Below are 17519 nucleotides of genomic sequence, written 5' to 3' on the forward strand. Positions count from 1 at the left end.
CACACACAGCCCCTAAACCTACCAATCACACACACACACACACACACACACACACACACACACACACACACAGCCCCTAAACCTACCCATCACACACACACACACACCTACACACACACACACACACACACACACACACACACACACACACACACAGCCCCTATACCTACCCATCACACACACACACACACAGCCTCTAAACCTACCCATCACACACACACACACACAGCCCCTAAACCTACCCATCACACACACACACACACACACACACACACACACACACACACACACACACATACTGGTTTCCATGTTGGATGGGGACCACCTTTATGACCATTACTTGTGGGGACCACCGTTTCTAAAGGCTCTAGAGGTATGAAAAAAATTAGAGATACTTACCATAGCTGTGTTAACTTATACACGCCTTCAGATATCTGAAAAGACTAAGTAATATCTTGACCATGTGTTACGGGGACCTATGAAAAATCGAGTAAACATGTCTTACAAGGACCTAATTTGCATTTTATTTGCATAATTCACACACTTCCCAATTGATTTGTGGGGACCTATTTGCATAATTCACACAACTTCCCAATTGATTTGTGGGGACCTATTTGCATAATTCACACAACTTCCCAATTGATTTGTGGGGACCTATTTGCATAATTTACACAACTTCCCAATTGATTTGTGGGGACCTAGCAAGAAGAATAAATTTATTACTAAAACAATGAATAGGCATTTATTTGAAGTAAATCTTCAAATTGCATTTGCCCTTTAAAATGGGTTTAATCTAAAAAAAAAAAAAAGTAGAATTAAAATAAACAGTAGCAGTACAAATGTTTAAATGTAGAAAAGGTCTTAAATGTGGAGATGTGGTGAGGCCTGCAAATAGCGCTAGATGCGCAAAGCTTCACTCTTGACTAAATCAACCTATGGCCGGTTTCACAAACATGACTTAAGCTAGTCCCAGACAAAAATGTATGTTTGAGCTGTTTTAACTGGCATACATTAAGATATGCTTTGCGACCGTGTCAGTTTTGTCTCAGGATGCACACCAGTACTGTTTTTTGCTAAGGCATGTTTAAAAAAGCAACTTAAATGTCTTTAATGAACTAAGCTCTAACCCTGGCTTAATCTAAACTCTGTCTGTGAAACCGGGCCTGAGGGTTGTGCTTGTAATCATCTCCTCATGCTGAATTTTTGGTTGGATCGATTGAGTCTGTTTGATTGGGATATCAGTGTGATTGATGTTGCAGAGAAAAAAGTGCTCCATTACCATACAAAGGGTTATATGAGGGTAGTGAATTATTATCTGGATATTTCAACCCAAAAGTGAAACATTTAAACTTTTCCACTTCAAACTATTCTTTCTATAATTGTAATTTTCTTTACATAGTATTCAACCACAGCCAACCACTCAGCGTCATCTACTACTCATAACTATAATAAATCTACTACTAATTGTTGAGTTCAACTTTTATTGAGTCCATACTTTCCAAAAGAACTCAGATGAAGCTAAACCTCTCAACCATGTCCTGTTATTAAAAGAATACAAAAATAAAATCTTATATATAAAAAAAAAAAACTTTTAACTTTCACAGATGCTTCCTTTCACAGACATGTGAATTTAAACAAACTACAACTTTAGAACAACTTTGTTTAGACCAATGCTTTTCTGCTTGTGGCCTTTATCACAGTCATTATAAAACATACACTATTTAAATGTTGTTTGCAGTATGTTTTATGATGACAGCATTAAAAGACACAAGTAGATCTAACAATAAAGTATGTTCTATAGCCAACAAGTGTTGCTATATTTTTTAACATCTTTAAATGTTGTCATCTTTAAGAGTTGTTTCTTCACATTATTATCTGCACTGCAATTTCTTTTTTGAAGCTGTAATGCGATTATAAATGTAAAACTTTACGGTCTTCCAATCGCGGTTCTTCAGCGCTTCTGGTTCAGCTTTTAAACATTTGTCACAGTCACTCTTTGCTGGTACAGTGAGTGATGTGATGAAACGCTTCATGTGCCTTTCCACAGCCTGCACCTCAATCTGCTGCCAGGGTGTCTTCTTCTGGATAGTTTTACCTAAAAGTGGACAGAAAATAATCAAAATTATAAAAATAGTGTGCTGGAATTTCAATCCGAAGCTCTGAATCCTACTATCAGTTTTTAATAGGGCTGCCCCCTAATAGTGGTCTAACCCAGTGTTTCCCAACCGAGGTGCCGCACAAGAGCAGGGGTACAGCGTAAAAGTCCTTCAAATATTTTTTATTCTATGATAAAATTTGAATATATATATATATATATATATATATATCACACACACAGGTCCTTCTCAAAAAATTAACATTGTGATAAAGTTCATTATTTTCCATAATGTAATGATAAAAATTAAACTATTATATATTTTAGATTCATTGCACACCAACTGAAATATTTCAGGTCTTTTGTTTTAATACTGATGATTTTGGCAAGCAGTTCATGAAAAAAAATCTCAAAAAATTTGCATATCATGAAAAGGTTCTCTAAACGAGCTATTAACCTAATCATCTGAATCAACTAATTAACTCTAAACACCTGCAAAAGATTCCTGAGGCTTTTAATAACTCCCAGCCTGGTTCATTACTCAAAACCGCAATCATGGGTAAGACTGCCGACCTGACCGCTGTCCAGAAGGCCATCACTGACACCCTCAAGCGAGAGGGGAAGACACAGAAAGACATTTCTGAACGAATAGGCTGTTCCCAGAGTGCTGTATCAAGGCACCTCAGTGGGAAGTCTGTGGGAAGAAAAAAGTGTGGCAAAAAACGCTGCACAACGAGAAGAGGTGAGCGGACCCTGAGGAAGATTGTGGAGAAGGACCGATTCCAGACCTTGGGGGACCTGCGGAAGCAGTGGACTGAGTCTGGAGGAGAAACATCCAGAGCCGCCGTGCACAGGTGTGTGCAGGAAATGGGCTACAGGTGCCGCATTCAAGGTCTTCAGATTAACTTAAAGGGAGATGAGTGTTTTCTATTAAATACTGCAAGAGTGTGGACCTTCGGGATCAATGTTCCCCACACCTGGCTTAAATGAACGACTACTAGTTGACTAGATATATAGTTGAGGACATCCCTACTATTTATGTCAGCATCTACATTGCAAGTACAATTATGTGCACTACCTATAAATAGAATTACATTGAACGTAAAAATCACTGCTTGATTGACCTAAAATACCCTGGCCTAAAATTATCATTGACTAAAAACTGACAGTACATCTACAGAAAGCAGAAGACATGCAAAAGAGAAATGTGTGAAGAGTTCACCTTTGGAAGAAGGCCTCGCAGCACTGGCTCTTGAAGGCATCTCTTCATCTGATGGTGGTTTGCGCCTCTTGGGTGGTGGCGGCATATCATTCCTTTCAGGAGGAGGAAGTGCCACCTCTGCTGATGGTTCTATGGAAAACAAGTCAACATTATTTTATATAATAACATTTTCAGAAAGATATAAACAGGTACTCTAGAATGCTTACAATACACAACTGATGTGTTATTTGTCACACTAATGATTTTAAATGCAAAAGTGCTATACAAGTGCAATTGTGTTTATTTTTGCAAGTATAATTGAACTACATCTACTAGCGGAATAATACATCTTTCTAGCGGACATTTAATCAAACATAAGCTCAAATAAATAGTATTTAACCATTTTATTTCAATATTATTGAAATAATGTTTGAGCTATAACTTTCCTGTAGCTCAAACAATAGAGCGTGAAGCTAGCAACACCAAGGTCATGGGTCCGATGCAATGTGATTCACTTTGGATAAAAGCGTCTGACAAATGCATAAATTTAAATCTAACAAAATGCATGAATGTTATATCAACAATCATCTGACATGGTCCGTTCTGTGCCATGACCCAACCAACACGAGGAGAGTGGATCCGCTAGCATTTTATGACAAATGTACACGTTTTGCTTATAAAATAGAAATATTATGGTAGCACAACAAGAAAAATCACTACAGAATGAATGTTTAGTGAAAAACATGTTGACGAATAGCTTGGAGGCATTCAATACACAATAAACAGTTTCATCAAAAAAGTGTTTGCTCTGTAATGGAGCATCATCTTTAATGTTGGAACACATTGTTTGCCTGTCACATGACTGAAAAGTATGAATGCAAACTATGCAAAATGAAATTTTTTTTTTTTTTTGTAATTTGTGCAAAATGTATTTTAACAGGAATACAAACCGTCAACGGTAGATGAACAATGTTCCTCTTGTATGCTCCCATCTTCCTCATCACAGTCAAGAACTTTTTCTGTGGAAGTTGTAAGTGCAGCTTAACAATGGCATATAATGGATCATAAACACATGGTATTTGAAAACATGGTAAACAGAAAATCAAAAAGTCAAATAAAATAACAAACCATCAGGATCTATCCCAATTTCATCCAAGTTCTTGCCGTGGAACTCAGCTAATCTTCCTTGTTCAAGGGCCATTAGAACTTTGCTGATCTTGGCAAGTTGCAGGGTCTTCTCAGGGAGTCGATAAAACTCACGATGGATTCTTATGTCGTGCCCAAGAAAGTTTGCCAACTGGTCCATCTCAGTGTCAGTCATATTCAACACTGTTGAAAGGGTTGCAGCATGCTTTCGCAGTCTGGTAGATGTCAGTGACTTGGGACACTTTGCACCACACGCCTTTGCAAAGCCACGGAGGCAGTCTGACCCTCGGAAATGTGTCATGGCTTCTGGTCTCGCAAACATATAGGCATTGTCTTTTAAAACCGCACAAGCCTCTCTCTGCTTAACAAGGAGTTCTAAGGCACACAGCATTTTTGGAGTAAGAAGTATTGGAACTGGTCGACCACGCTTTCCTCTGGTGATAACCCTTGTGAAGTGTCTGCAGAGTTTTTTTTCTACTTCAGAGAGTGCCCAGTCCACATCTTCATGCGGATCAGAAGTGTCTCGTGATAGAAATGCAGACAAAGGCATGCTGGCCACCTCTCCTTCCCTGCGCCGGTTAAAGAGAATCATCTGGGCTAGACATACCTTTGCCAGCTCCATCCAGGCTTTAGTAGAGGGACTTTCGGAGAGTGATTTGAACCACTTGTCTTGCACTTCACCGAGATATGCATGCATTTTTGTGACATCTTCAGTAAAGGGCAAGACAGAGGGCAGATTCCACTTTGCTTCACTGATGTTCCTCAATGCTGTAGCAGAGATCATCTCGTTCCACTTGTTCTCATGGACTTCAAGAAACTCACTGGCATTCTTCACAAGCTGTTTGTCATTTGAGATTAAGCCCTGAGCTTTTAAGAGCTTGCTTACTTTGACCAGGGAATTACCAATCTTGTTTGCAAGCGATGGAATCATGAATTTGTCGGTTTCACCGTCATACCCACACGTATACTTGACAGCTTTGACAGTCTCCATATACTTCTTTGGATTTACACAATCTTGCATTGTTTTTAAGGAGGTGACTCTCCTCGCATTGTGAATCAACCTTCCCAATTCTCGCATCTTCTCTCGCACATGCTGTTTGTTTTTGTCTGAAAGCCCACCTTTATTTAACAAGCGCTGCCCTAATTCAGTAATTACCGTGTCATTTTTTATTATATCTGTGATTGGGTCAGGATTCATGGCACTAATTACTCCCCACAGTTGTTTGGTCATGTTTGAAGGCACAGGCCCTGTGTACGTACACATAGACTGAACACGATTTTTTCCTGGTTTGGGGAGGACTGACTGAGGTTTAAGTCTACAAGAACGCATGTGTCGCCACAGGACCTTTCTTGTAAAAAGTCCTTGACAGTATGCACAATGCATGAAATCATCTCCTTGCACTTTTTTTGGTGGTCGTTTAAATGGCACCAGTTCCCCCTTTCCCGATTCCATTACAGCAGCATTGTGGGCATAATTTCCTCTGTTGCGAATATAATCCAGCTGGAGTTTTCTCTCCTTTGAACCCTTTGGAAAGCTTAGAGCTCGTGCCACATCTGATTTATTTACATGTGAACTTTCTAGATGCCTCGCCATCTTAGCGTAAGGTTTAGAGCAATACAAGCAGTAATGTCTCTTGTTGTACACTCTACTGCCATCTCTTTTTTGGTATTCACAAACAACTATGCTGTCTATTGTGTTCTGACTTGAACTGGGTTCTTCTCCTGTTCCAGATGCTTCAGACATACAGCTGTTCACTTTGTCTGTGGTTGCTGTGTCACAGTCAGGGGAACTCACTGAGCCAGATTCATCAACATCCAGCTCATAAAGGAGCTGAGGCTTTGTTGGGTTTAGTGTAAGGCTAACATCACTGTCACTGTCGGAAGTGGTATCTGGAATGTAATTATCTGAACTCTCGGGTGTAGAATCAAAGAGCTCACCAGAATCCTCAAGATCTGTATCTTTTAGCTAAAAAATAAAAATAAATAATTTTGGAATTGGCTAGCCACAATTAATTGATCAGTAAATTAACATGCATAAATTAGCAACTATTGTGATTATCAGTAAACTGTTCAGGTATTCTATTTTCGATGCGTTTCTAATATTTTTTTGTCAATGTTTTCACAATAATATATTCTTAATACATTGTTACAAAATTCACCAAGTAATTGATTATGAGAATAAATGTTGATGGCAGCTCTAGGCAAAATCCCCAAATCACCATGATGCTTCAAAATTGATTGGAATCACTTCGAAATACAGGAGTAAAATAAAAATTTGCAACATGTGCAGCACAACTTTAACATAAGCTAAAAATTATGAGATCACTGTAAAAGAATGGGGTGTTTAAAGGCTTAGTTCACCCAAAAACGTAAACTGTGTGATTAATTCCTCATGTGGTTGGACACCCATAAGACCTCCGTTCATCTTCAGACACAAATGAAGATATTAGTGTTGAAATCCGATGGCTCAGAAAGGCCTTCATTGACACCAATGTCATTTCCTCTCTCAAGACCCATAAAGGCACTAAAGACGTCGCTACAAAGCCCATCTCACTACAGCGGCTCTACAATCAATTTATGAAGACACAAGAAGAGTTTTTTTTTGTGCAGAAACAATAAATAACGACTTGTATAGTGATGGCCGATTTCAAAACACGGCTTCACGAAGCTTGGAAGCATTATGAATCAGTGTGTCGATTCATGATTCGACTGATGATTCGATACAATGCTTGAATCTTCAGGAAGCTGTGTTTTGAAATGGGCCATCACTATACAAGTTGTTTTTTTTTTAAAATTGCGCACAAACTAATCTCATCTCTTCATAAAATGATTGTAGAGCCACTGTAGAGAGATTGGCTTTGTAATGACGCATCTCTGTCTGAAGATGAACGGAAGTCTTACGGGTGTCCAACAACATGAGGAATTAATTAGAGAATTTTCTTTTTTGGGTAAACTAACCCTTTCCAAATAAATTTTCAATCCAAATAAAATTTCAATCAGATTGGATTCTTTTTCTAATCTGATCGATGCACATTACCTAATGTTAACCCACAAATTTGGATCTGAAAATGATTAGATACATGAACTAAGATGATTAAATCCTGTAGAAGTACTGGTCATTCATTGTTGGTTAACCAATGATAAATTAAATGTTACTGTAATTTGTTTCCATTTTTTTCAAATAAAGTACGTTGGCCATAGGTGTGCAAATGAATTTGAAAAAGTAAGCAATCTTACACTGGGTCATAGGATACTGTACTGTATACGTTTGATTTATGTTGTGTTTGGGACATGGCTTTTCAAGGCTTGTTTTTGTAATCAGGCTCTCAAAGTTTATCAAAAATATATATTGAGATTTATCGGCCCATATATCAGCTGTCGGCTTTTAAAATATAAAGAAATATCGTATCAGCCAAAATTTTCATATCAGTGCATCGCTACCATTAGTAATTTGATTGATGGCTCGATCAGACTGAAAAGCCTTTATGTAAATACCTTAATTGCTCCAATTGAGCTAGATCCAAATAAAATTTCAATCAGATTGACATCTAAACACTTGATCGCATTGAAAACGCTCAGTGAACATTTAACTTTCACTTATTAGCAATTTATAAGCTAGGTGCAAAAGATGGAAAAACTCCAAACCTTTTCAAAAACGAGTGAACTGAGAAGCGCAGACGCAATGCACGTGCATGATCTTAAAATAATAATAATAATAATTTCAGGATATTCTAGGGACAATCACTCAAACCTACCATGACACTTTTAGTCCTTCTCAGTCTGGGTACAAAAATCTCATTTGGGAGCGGTGTCACAATCTGTAAACAAAAAGTACAATCAACATCAAATACTATATTATAATAATTCAAGTTCAAAAATAAGACTGCAAGTGTGTATAGTACTTTTGAACACCTAATGGGACAATTATAGCGTTGCAAAAAAAGCCAATTTTACAGAGGTTTTTTTGTTTCAATACTTTGCATTTTTTTAAAAATTCAAATGTCTGCTCCATCGCTATATAACTAACAGAAGACAATTTTAAAATTGGGGCACTTCTAATTAAGTGACAAAAAGCAGTTGACAATGTAAAAAATACACATACTTGCCATATTTGCACCGATAAAATATGCAACACTTCAGTGATGAACATGAACGTACCTGTTGAGGAGAGCTGATTTGAGCCGATTCATCCTCCATTTGAGTCTCTAACGGGACAGAAGGATCAGTGTCACCTGATGCGCTGGTATTAACAGCAATGCCGCTCATCTGTCAGAGACAACAGTCATATGAAGAGATATTAGGACATGGAAACACAAGAGAGCAATCTGAAGACGACACCACATGACTTCAGAGATAGATAGAGCGAGCAACTTCAACTTTAACATCTACTACTGTCCAGTCAACCTCTGTCTGCACGCTCACACACACACACATCTGGAATAAAACAGGCTTTATGAGGACCTCACACACACACACTGTGAAAGTTCCTTATGGGGACCGGTTTCATCCACTTCAACACACAAGTTTGAACTCAAAAACTGACTGAAAGTGTGTTGTGGGGACGTCGTGAGTGTCCATTTTAAAGCAACTATTAACCCAGAAAAAAATCCCAGTGAAGGACAAAACTGGCCCAAGATTCTCCTCTAGCACTGAGCTACTGGAGATATGTGATTAAACTGTTCTGTGTGGTGATTTACACCAGATAGGCATCAAAATATGCTTTAAAAACACTAAAACAGAGCAATGAGAGACAGTAGAGTTAAATCTTCAGTGATGAACATGAACGTACCTGTTGAGGAGAGCTGATTTGAGCCGATTCATCCTCCATTTGAGTCTCTAACGGGACAGAAGGATCAGTGTCACCTGATGCGCTGGTATTAACAGCAATGCCGCTCATCTGTCAGAGACAACAGTCATATGAAGAGATATTAGAACATGGAAACACAAGAGAGCAATCTGAAGACGACACCACATGACTTCAGAGATAGATAGAGCGAGCAACTTCAACTTTAAACATCTACTACTGTCCAGTCAACCTCTGTCTGCACGCTCACACACACATCTGGAATAAAACAGGCTTTATGAGGACCTCACACACACACACTGTGAAAGTTCCTTATGGGGACCGGTTTCATCCACTTCAACACACAAGTTTGAACTCAAACACACACACACACATCTGGAATAAAACAGGCTTTATGAGGACCTCACACACACACACACTGTGAAAGTTCCTTATGGGGACCGGTTTCATCCACTTCAACACACAAGTTTGAACTCAAAAACTGACTGAAAGTGTGTTGTGGGGACGTCGTGAGTGTCCATTTTAAAGCAACTATTAACCCAGAAAAAAATCCCAGTGAAGGACAAAACTGGCCCAAGATTCTCCTCTAGCACTGAGCTACTGGAGATATGTGATTAAACTGTTCTGTGTGGTGATTTACACCAGATAGGCATCAAAATATGCTTTAAAAACACTAAAACAGAGCAATGAGAGACAGTAGAGTTAAATCTTCAGTGATGAACATGAACGTACCTGTTGAGGAGAGCTGATTTGAGCCGATTCATCCTCCATTTGAGTCTCTAACGGGACAGAAGGATCAGTGTCACCTGATGCGCTGGTATTAACAGCAATGCCGCTCATCTGTCAGAGACAACAGTCATATGAAGAGATATTAGGACATGGAAACACAAGAGAGCAATCTGAAGACGACACCACATGACTTCAGAGATAGATAGAGCGAGCAACTTCAACTTTAACATCTACTACTGTCCAGTCAACCTCTGTCTGCACGCTCACACACACACACATCTGGAATAAAACAGGCTTTATGAGGACCTCACACACACACACTGTGAAAGTTCCTTATGGGGACCGGTTTCATCCACTTCAACACACAAGTTTGAACTCAAAAACTGACTGAAAGTGTGTTGTGGGGACGTCGTGAGTGTCCATTTTAAAGCAACTATTAACCCAGAAAAAAATCCCAGTGAAGGACAAAACTGGCCCAAGATTCTCCTCTAGCACTGAGCTACTGGAGATATGTGATTAAACTGTTCTGTGTGGTGATTTACACCAGATAGGCATCAAAATATGCTTTAAAAACACTAAAACAGAGCAATGAGAGACAGTAGAGTTAAATCTTCAGTGATGAACATGAACGTACCTGTTGAGGAGAGCTGATTTGAGCCGATTCATCCTCCATTTGAGTCTCTAACGGGACAGAAGGATCAGTGTCACCTGATGCGCTGGTATTAACAGCAATGCCGCTCATCTGTAAGAGACAACAGTCATATGAAGAGATATTAGAACATGGAAACACAAGAGAGCAATCTGAAGACGACACCACATGACTTCAGAGATAGATAGAGCGAGCAACTTCAACTTTAAACATCTACTACTGTCCAGTCAACCTCTGTCTGCACGCTCACACACACACACATCTGGAATAAAACAGGCTTTATGAGGACCTCACACACACACACTGTGAAAGTTCCTTATGGGGACCGGTTTCATCCACTTCAACACACAAGTTTGAACTCAAACACACACACACACATCTGGAATAAAACAGGCTTTATGAGGACCTCACACACACACACTGTGAAAGTTCCTTATGGGGACCGGTTTCATCCACTTCAACACACAAGTTTGAACTCAAAAACTGACTGAAAGTGTGTTGTGGGGACGTCGTGAGTGTCCATTTTAAAGCAACTATTAACCCAGAAAAAAATCCCAGTGAAGGACAAAACTGGCCCAAGATTCTCCTCTAGCACTGAGCTACTGGAGATATGTGATTAAACTGTTCTGTGTGGTGATTTACACCAGATAGGCATCAAAATATGCTTTAAAAACACTAAAACAGAGCAATGAGAGACAGTAGAGTTAAATCTTCAGTGATGAACATGAACGTACCTGTTGAGGAGAGCTGATTTGAGCCGATTCATCCTCCATTTGAGTCTCTAACGGGACAGAAGGATCAGTGTCACCTGATGCGCTGGTATTAACAGCAATGCCGCTCATCTGTAAGAGACAACAGTCATATGAAGAGATATTAGGACATGGAAACACAAGAGAGCAATCTGAAGACGACACCACATGACTTCAGAGATAGATAGAGCGAGCAACTTCAACTTTAAACATCTACTACTGTCCAGTCAACCTCTGTCTGCACGCTCACACACACACACATCTGGAATAAAACAGGCTTTATGAGGACCTCACACACACACACTGTGAAAGTTCCTTATGGGGACCGGTTTCATCTCAAAAACTGACTGAAAGTATGGATGTTTTTTCTTAGCACTTATAATGATAAAGGCGTTAAACATTACTCAGTCAGCCTGTACGTGACGTCAGCCGCAAGCGGCAGCAGCAGCGCAAAGAAAACAAAACACAGCGCGGACAGGATTTGTCATGACAGCGGATGACAGAGCAGAAGCCAACGAGCGAGAAACTATCAGGCCACTATTGCGGTCCAGTTTGTGGAAACGTATTTTTTTATGGTCTATGTTGGAAACACTTTGGCCCTTTTGTAAAGACGGAGATGTTCTAAAGGAGTCTCTCGCTGTTTGCAGTAGTAGCAGGTTCAGCCACTGCTCATTCAACCTGAAGAGATGTTGGTTGCACTTTATTTTTGATATTAATATAATGATATTAATATAAAGGGTAAATTTTAAGTCACTGAATCGTTTTGGATCGTATCGTTCTAAATTAACCAATATCGTCCTTGAATCGTATCGAAAACCTCAAATCGTGATACGAATCGAAGTTAAAACGAATCGTTACACCCCTAGTGTATACCTATTACAATTTGTATTAAAATAGTAATACGGGTAAATTAGATTAATTTATTTCTAATAGCTATCATATATATATATAATCTAATCAACAACCAACTTGCTTGACACGTTGCAACAATGAGCTTTTATGTACACAGTGCATTGTAACATACTTGTGTTCTCCATGGGTAGTCTTCTCCTCCATAATCATAGGTGATTTCTTCTCCTTCTTTAATGTCATGAAGGGCAAACAGACAAAGGTGGGGCTTTCCATTTACATCAATTTTCTTCATCTTACATTTTGGATGTTTGTGGTCATCATTAACTATCCGCCCAAAAGATCCATCTTCTCTTGAGGCATCAATACTTAAAAATATATGAAACATAAGAAAATGAGAGATACAAGTATTACAATATACCACCAACAATTACTTTTTTTACACTATAGTATAGCATAAGGTATATAGTTTTTGTGCATCTTACCACCATGTTTTCCCTCGCCACTTGAAATCAAACATAAATGCAGCACAGGATGCGTGGTAACGCTTTCTTCTCCTCTGCAGTTCTGCATCATTTATCATATCTCCCCTGTACTCAACAACAAAATCACCTTTGCAAAAGACACCCTTTGCAAATAGACCACGTCCTGCATAAAACAGAAAAGAAAAAGAGAGGAAAAAAAAAAATTCACAAAAAAGAAAATTTTGCAGATAAAGGATGCCAATTACACAAAATACATCAAAAGTTAGCTGATTTAAAATAAGCTGCAACAGGTACCCAAGTAATGCACCCAGATGCTCATAAGATAAAGGTTAGGACATGCATATGATAGTAATTATTGTCTGATAAATCACAACATACACCACCTTACCTTTCTCTGCATTTATATACTTCACATCTAATTTGAATGTCTTGTCAGTCTTCGAAACCACATGATGCATGGCATCCTTAAGGGGGCTGATTCGTGGTGGCATTTCAAACTTGGAAAAAGATGTGTGAAGAATTAGTGTGAAAATGGGGAGACATTAAAACAATTAAACTAATATGTTTAATAAGCAGATACGAATGTTATTTTAATGTAACACTGAACTGTAATGTTATCACAATGTACCAATGCATGACAATCGAACAAGGACAATTAATGTCTGGCACAACAATAACCTTAAGGGCATCAACTCAAAATGTTCACTTAGACTATAATCTCTCACAAATCAAAACATGACTATATATATTGTAAGGTAGCCGATCTTTAATTCTTCATAATTACAGTCAAACACTATAAACACGAGCCTGACATCGAGTGCAAACCCCCCTCCCATCCCCCACACAAAATTATATTTCAACATGTGCCCTGACAAAAATATGATTTCAACATGTGCCCTGACAAAAATATGATTTCAACATGTGCCCTGACAAAAATATGATTTCAACATGTGTCCTGACAAAAATATGATTTCAACATGTGCCCTGACAAAAATATGATTTCAACATGTGCCCTGACAAAAATATAACTTTTCTTTAATATAAAGCATAAAATAATCCACCCCTCTTGCACTAATATAACGTGAACTAGACAGAAACTAATTTAATATTAACCAAATCGTTCCAATAGCAGTAAGGCTAAACATTTGACGACACTTTTCAGTTAAAATTAAGCCTTTTACATTAAATTGAATGATTATGTGATCGCTAAAATCGTCAGGCCTCACTTAGCCTCAACAGTTAATTAGCACTTACTAGCTAGCTAAACTAATTACCCTAACTTAATACATATGATATGTGCTTACCTTGTATTTCACCTTTTTCCTCTTCGTACCTTGGCATTTCCTGCAAGTAATCCTCTTAGTGTGGAGTATTCTTCTTCTTGTTGTTGTTTAATGGAGTTTGTGAAGTCAAGTGTCAATTTAATATGTATTTCGTTGCTGAAGAACTCGTTCCTAACGAGGACTAGGAAGTGGGCGGAGCCCAACCATAATTGGAAAATGTGTGTGTGAAGACGTGAGTGCATTACCACCCAGAAAGGTTTGGGGGCGCAACTGAGCACTCCCTACACACACTCACACTACCTCAAAAGCGTGTGTTTTGGGCCAAAGCTAAAACTCCGCCCACCACCTTCAGAACAGCTTCTCTAATCATTTTAATGGGTTTCCCTTATGGGGACCTGATTTTTGGTCCCCACAACGCAAGAGGTCCCCATGACGTGACTGTGTAAACAGATTCATGTCCCCACAACGTGATGATTACCAGAACACACACACACACACACACACACACACACACAAACAGCCCCTAAACCTACCCATCACACACACACACACACAGCCCCTAAACCTACCCATCACACACACACACAGCCTCTAAACCTACCCATCACACACACACACAGCCCCTAAACCTACCCATCACACACACACACACACACACACACACACACACACACACACACACAGCCTCTAAACCTACCCATCACACACACACACACACACACATATTCAGACACATTTTGAACGCGTAACTCAAACTCTTCTCTAAACCTGCCCATCTGTGTATTATAAAAAACAGGATAACAGGCAGATACGACTGCAGGAACAATTTATTCAGAAACTACAAATACTCCAAGTGTCCCGAGGCCAAACGATTGATTTGTGTGAAGAAAATCCCCAAAAGATGAATTGAATCAGACATATTAACGAGTGCGTGTGTGTTCTGTTCACGAAGGGGCGCGATCATCATTTCAGCGACTAAAACATTAAGATCAACTCTGTTCTTCACATGAAGATATCGTCTGACTTCAGAAGGCTTGGAATGAAACATGAGTTAATACTTTATACAGTTTTTGGTCTGTTTTTGCAATAAATACCTGTGACTGTACATTTATTTGCCCGTTACGTGTTTTATATTGCTGAGAGTGTGTAGGTTTAGGGTAGGAGTGGAGTTCGTTGCTCCAAAATATAAAATTAATTCTGTCAGATCAGGTTGGCGGAATCACACAGCGAAATACACCTGGAGATGATGGTTCGTTTAGGCGTAGACACACACACGGAATCACACGGCGAAATACACCTGGAGATGATGGTTCGTTTAGGCGTAGACACACACGCGGAATCACACGGCGAAATACACCTGGAGATGATGGGTCGTTTAGGCGTAGACACACACGCGGAATCACACAGCGAAATACACCTGGAGATGATGGTTCGTTTAGGCGTAGACACACACGCGGAATCACACGGCGAAATACACCTGGAGATGATGGGTCGTTTAGGCGTAGACACACACGCGGAATCACACAGCGAAATACACCTGGAGATGATGGTTCGTTTAGGCGTAGACACACACACGGAATCACACGGCGAAATACACCTGGAGATGATGGTTCGTTTAGGCGTAGACACACACACGGAATCACACGGCGAAATACACCTGGAGATGATGGTTCGTTTAGGCGTAGACACACACGCGGAATCACACAGCGAAATACACCTGGAGATGATGGTTCGTTTAGGCGTAGACACACACGCGGAATCACACGGCGAAATACACCTGGAGATGATGGTTCGTTTAGGCGTAGACACACACGCGGAATCACACAGCGAAATACACCTGGAGATGATGGTTCGTTTAGGCGTAGACACACACGCGGAATCACACGGCGAAATACACCTGGAGATGATGGTTCGTTTAGGCGTAGACACACACACGCGGAATCACACAGCGAAATACACCTGGAGATGATGGTTCGTTTAGGCGTAGACACACACGCGGAATCACACAGCGAAATACACCTGGAGATGATGGGTCGTTTAGGTGTAGACACACACGCGGAATCACACAGCGAAATACACCTGGAGATGATGGTTCATTTAGGCGTAGACACACACACGGAATCACACGGCGAAATACACCTGGAGATGATGGTTCGTTTAGGCGTAGACACACACGCGGAATCACACAGCGAAATACACCTGGAGATGATGGTTCGTTTAGGCGTAGACACACACGCGGAATCACACGGCGAAATACACCTGGAGATGATGGTTCGTTTAGGTGTAGACACACACGCGGAATCACACAGCGAAATACACCTGGAGATGATGGTTCGTTTAGGCGTAGACACACACGCGGAATCACACGGCGAAATACACCTGGAGATGATGGTTCGTTTAGGCGTAGACACACACGCGGAATCACACGGCGAAATACACCTGGAGATGATGGTTCGTTTAGGCGTAGACACACACGCGGAATCACACAGCGAAATACACCTGGAGATGATGGTTCGTTTAGGCGTAGACACACACGCGGAATCACACGGCGAAATACACCTGGAGATGATGGTTCGTTTAGGCGTAGACACACACGCGGAATCACACAGCGAAATACACCTGGAGATGATGGTTCGTTTAGGCGTAGACACACACACGGAATCACACAGCGAAATACACCTGGAGATGATGGTTCGTTTAGGCGTAGACACACACACGCGGAATCACACAGCGAAATACACCTGGAGATGATGGTTCGTTTAGGCGTAGACACACACGCGGAATCACACAGCGAAATACACCTGGAGATGATGGTTCGTTTAGGCGTAGACACACACGCGGAATCACACAGCGAAATACACCTGGAGATGATGGTTCGTTTAGGCGTAGACACACACACGGAATCACACAGCGAAATACACCTGGAGATGATGGTTCGTTTAGGCGTAGACACACACGCGGAATCACACGGCGAAATACACCTGGAGATGATGGTTCGTTTAGGCGTAGACACACACGCGGAATCACACGGCGAAATACACCTGGAGATGATGGTTCGTTTAGGCGTAGACACGCGGAATCACACGGCGAAATACACCTGGAGATGATGGTTCGTTTAGGCGTAGACACACGCGGAATCACACAGCGAAATACACCTGGAGATGATGGTTCGTTTAGGCGTAGACACACACGCGGAATCACACAGCGAAATACACCTGGAGATGATGGTTCGTTTAGGCGTAGACACACACGCGGAATCACACAGCGAAATACACCTGGAGATGATGGTTCGTTTAGGCGTAGACACACACACGGAATCACACAGCGAAATACACCTGGAGATGATGGTTCGTTTAGGCGTAGACACACACGCGCGGAATCACACGGCGAAATACACCTGGAGATGATGGTTCGTTTAGGCGTAGACACACACGCGGAATCACACAGCGGAATACACCTGGAGATGATGGGTCGTTTAGGCGTAGACACACACGCGGAATCACACAGCGAAATACACCTGGAGATGATG

The 17519-nt window shown here is 40.5% G+C and overlaps 1 protein-coding gene and 1 long non-coding RNA gene across 2 annotated transcripts in view; both read right to left on the reverse strand.

Moving 5' to 3' along the window:
- LOC137046779 (uncharacterized) overlaps positions 1–17519 on the reverse strand; it is a 57532-nt gene that overhangs the window by 857 nt on the left and 39156 nt on the right. The gene's annotated exons all lie outside the window — the stretch shown is intronic.
- Positions 284–14468, reverse strand: LOC137046753 (uncharacterized). The gene is made up of 14 exons (XM_067424138.1): positions 14012–14468; positions 13096–13204; positions 12708–12870; positions 12398–12590; positions 11359–11466; positions 10610–10717; positions 9979–10086; positions 9232–9339; positions 8601–8708; positions 8198–8260; positions 4425–6408; positions 4247–4315; positions 3318–3446; positions 284–2095 (listed from the first exon to the last, which is right to left on the reverse strand). The coding sequence occupies exons 2-14, from the start codon at positions 13196–13198 to the stop codon at positions 1872–1874; spliced, it is 3468 nt and encodes a 1155-aa protein (XP_067280239.1). The 5' UTR covers positions 13199–13204; positions 14012–14468; the 3' UTR covers positions 284–1871.

The sequence above is a fragment of the Pseudorasbora parva genome, chromosome 18 (genome assembly GCF_024679245.1).
Source record: "Pseudorasbora parva isolate DD20220531a chromosome 18, ASM2467924v1, whole genome shotgun sequence".
Classification (NCBI taxonomy): domain Eukaryota; kingdom Metazoa; phylum Chordata; class Actinopteri; order Cypriniformes; family Gobionidae; genus Pseudorasbora; species Pseudorasbora parva.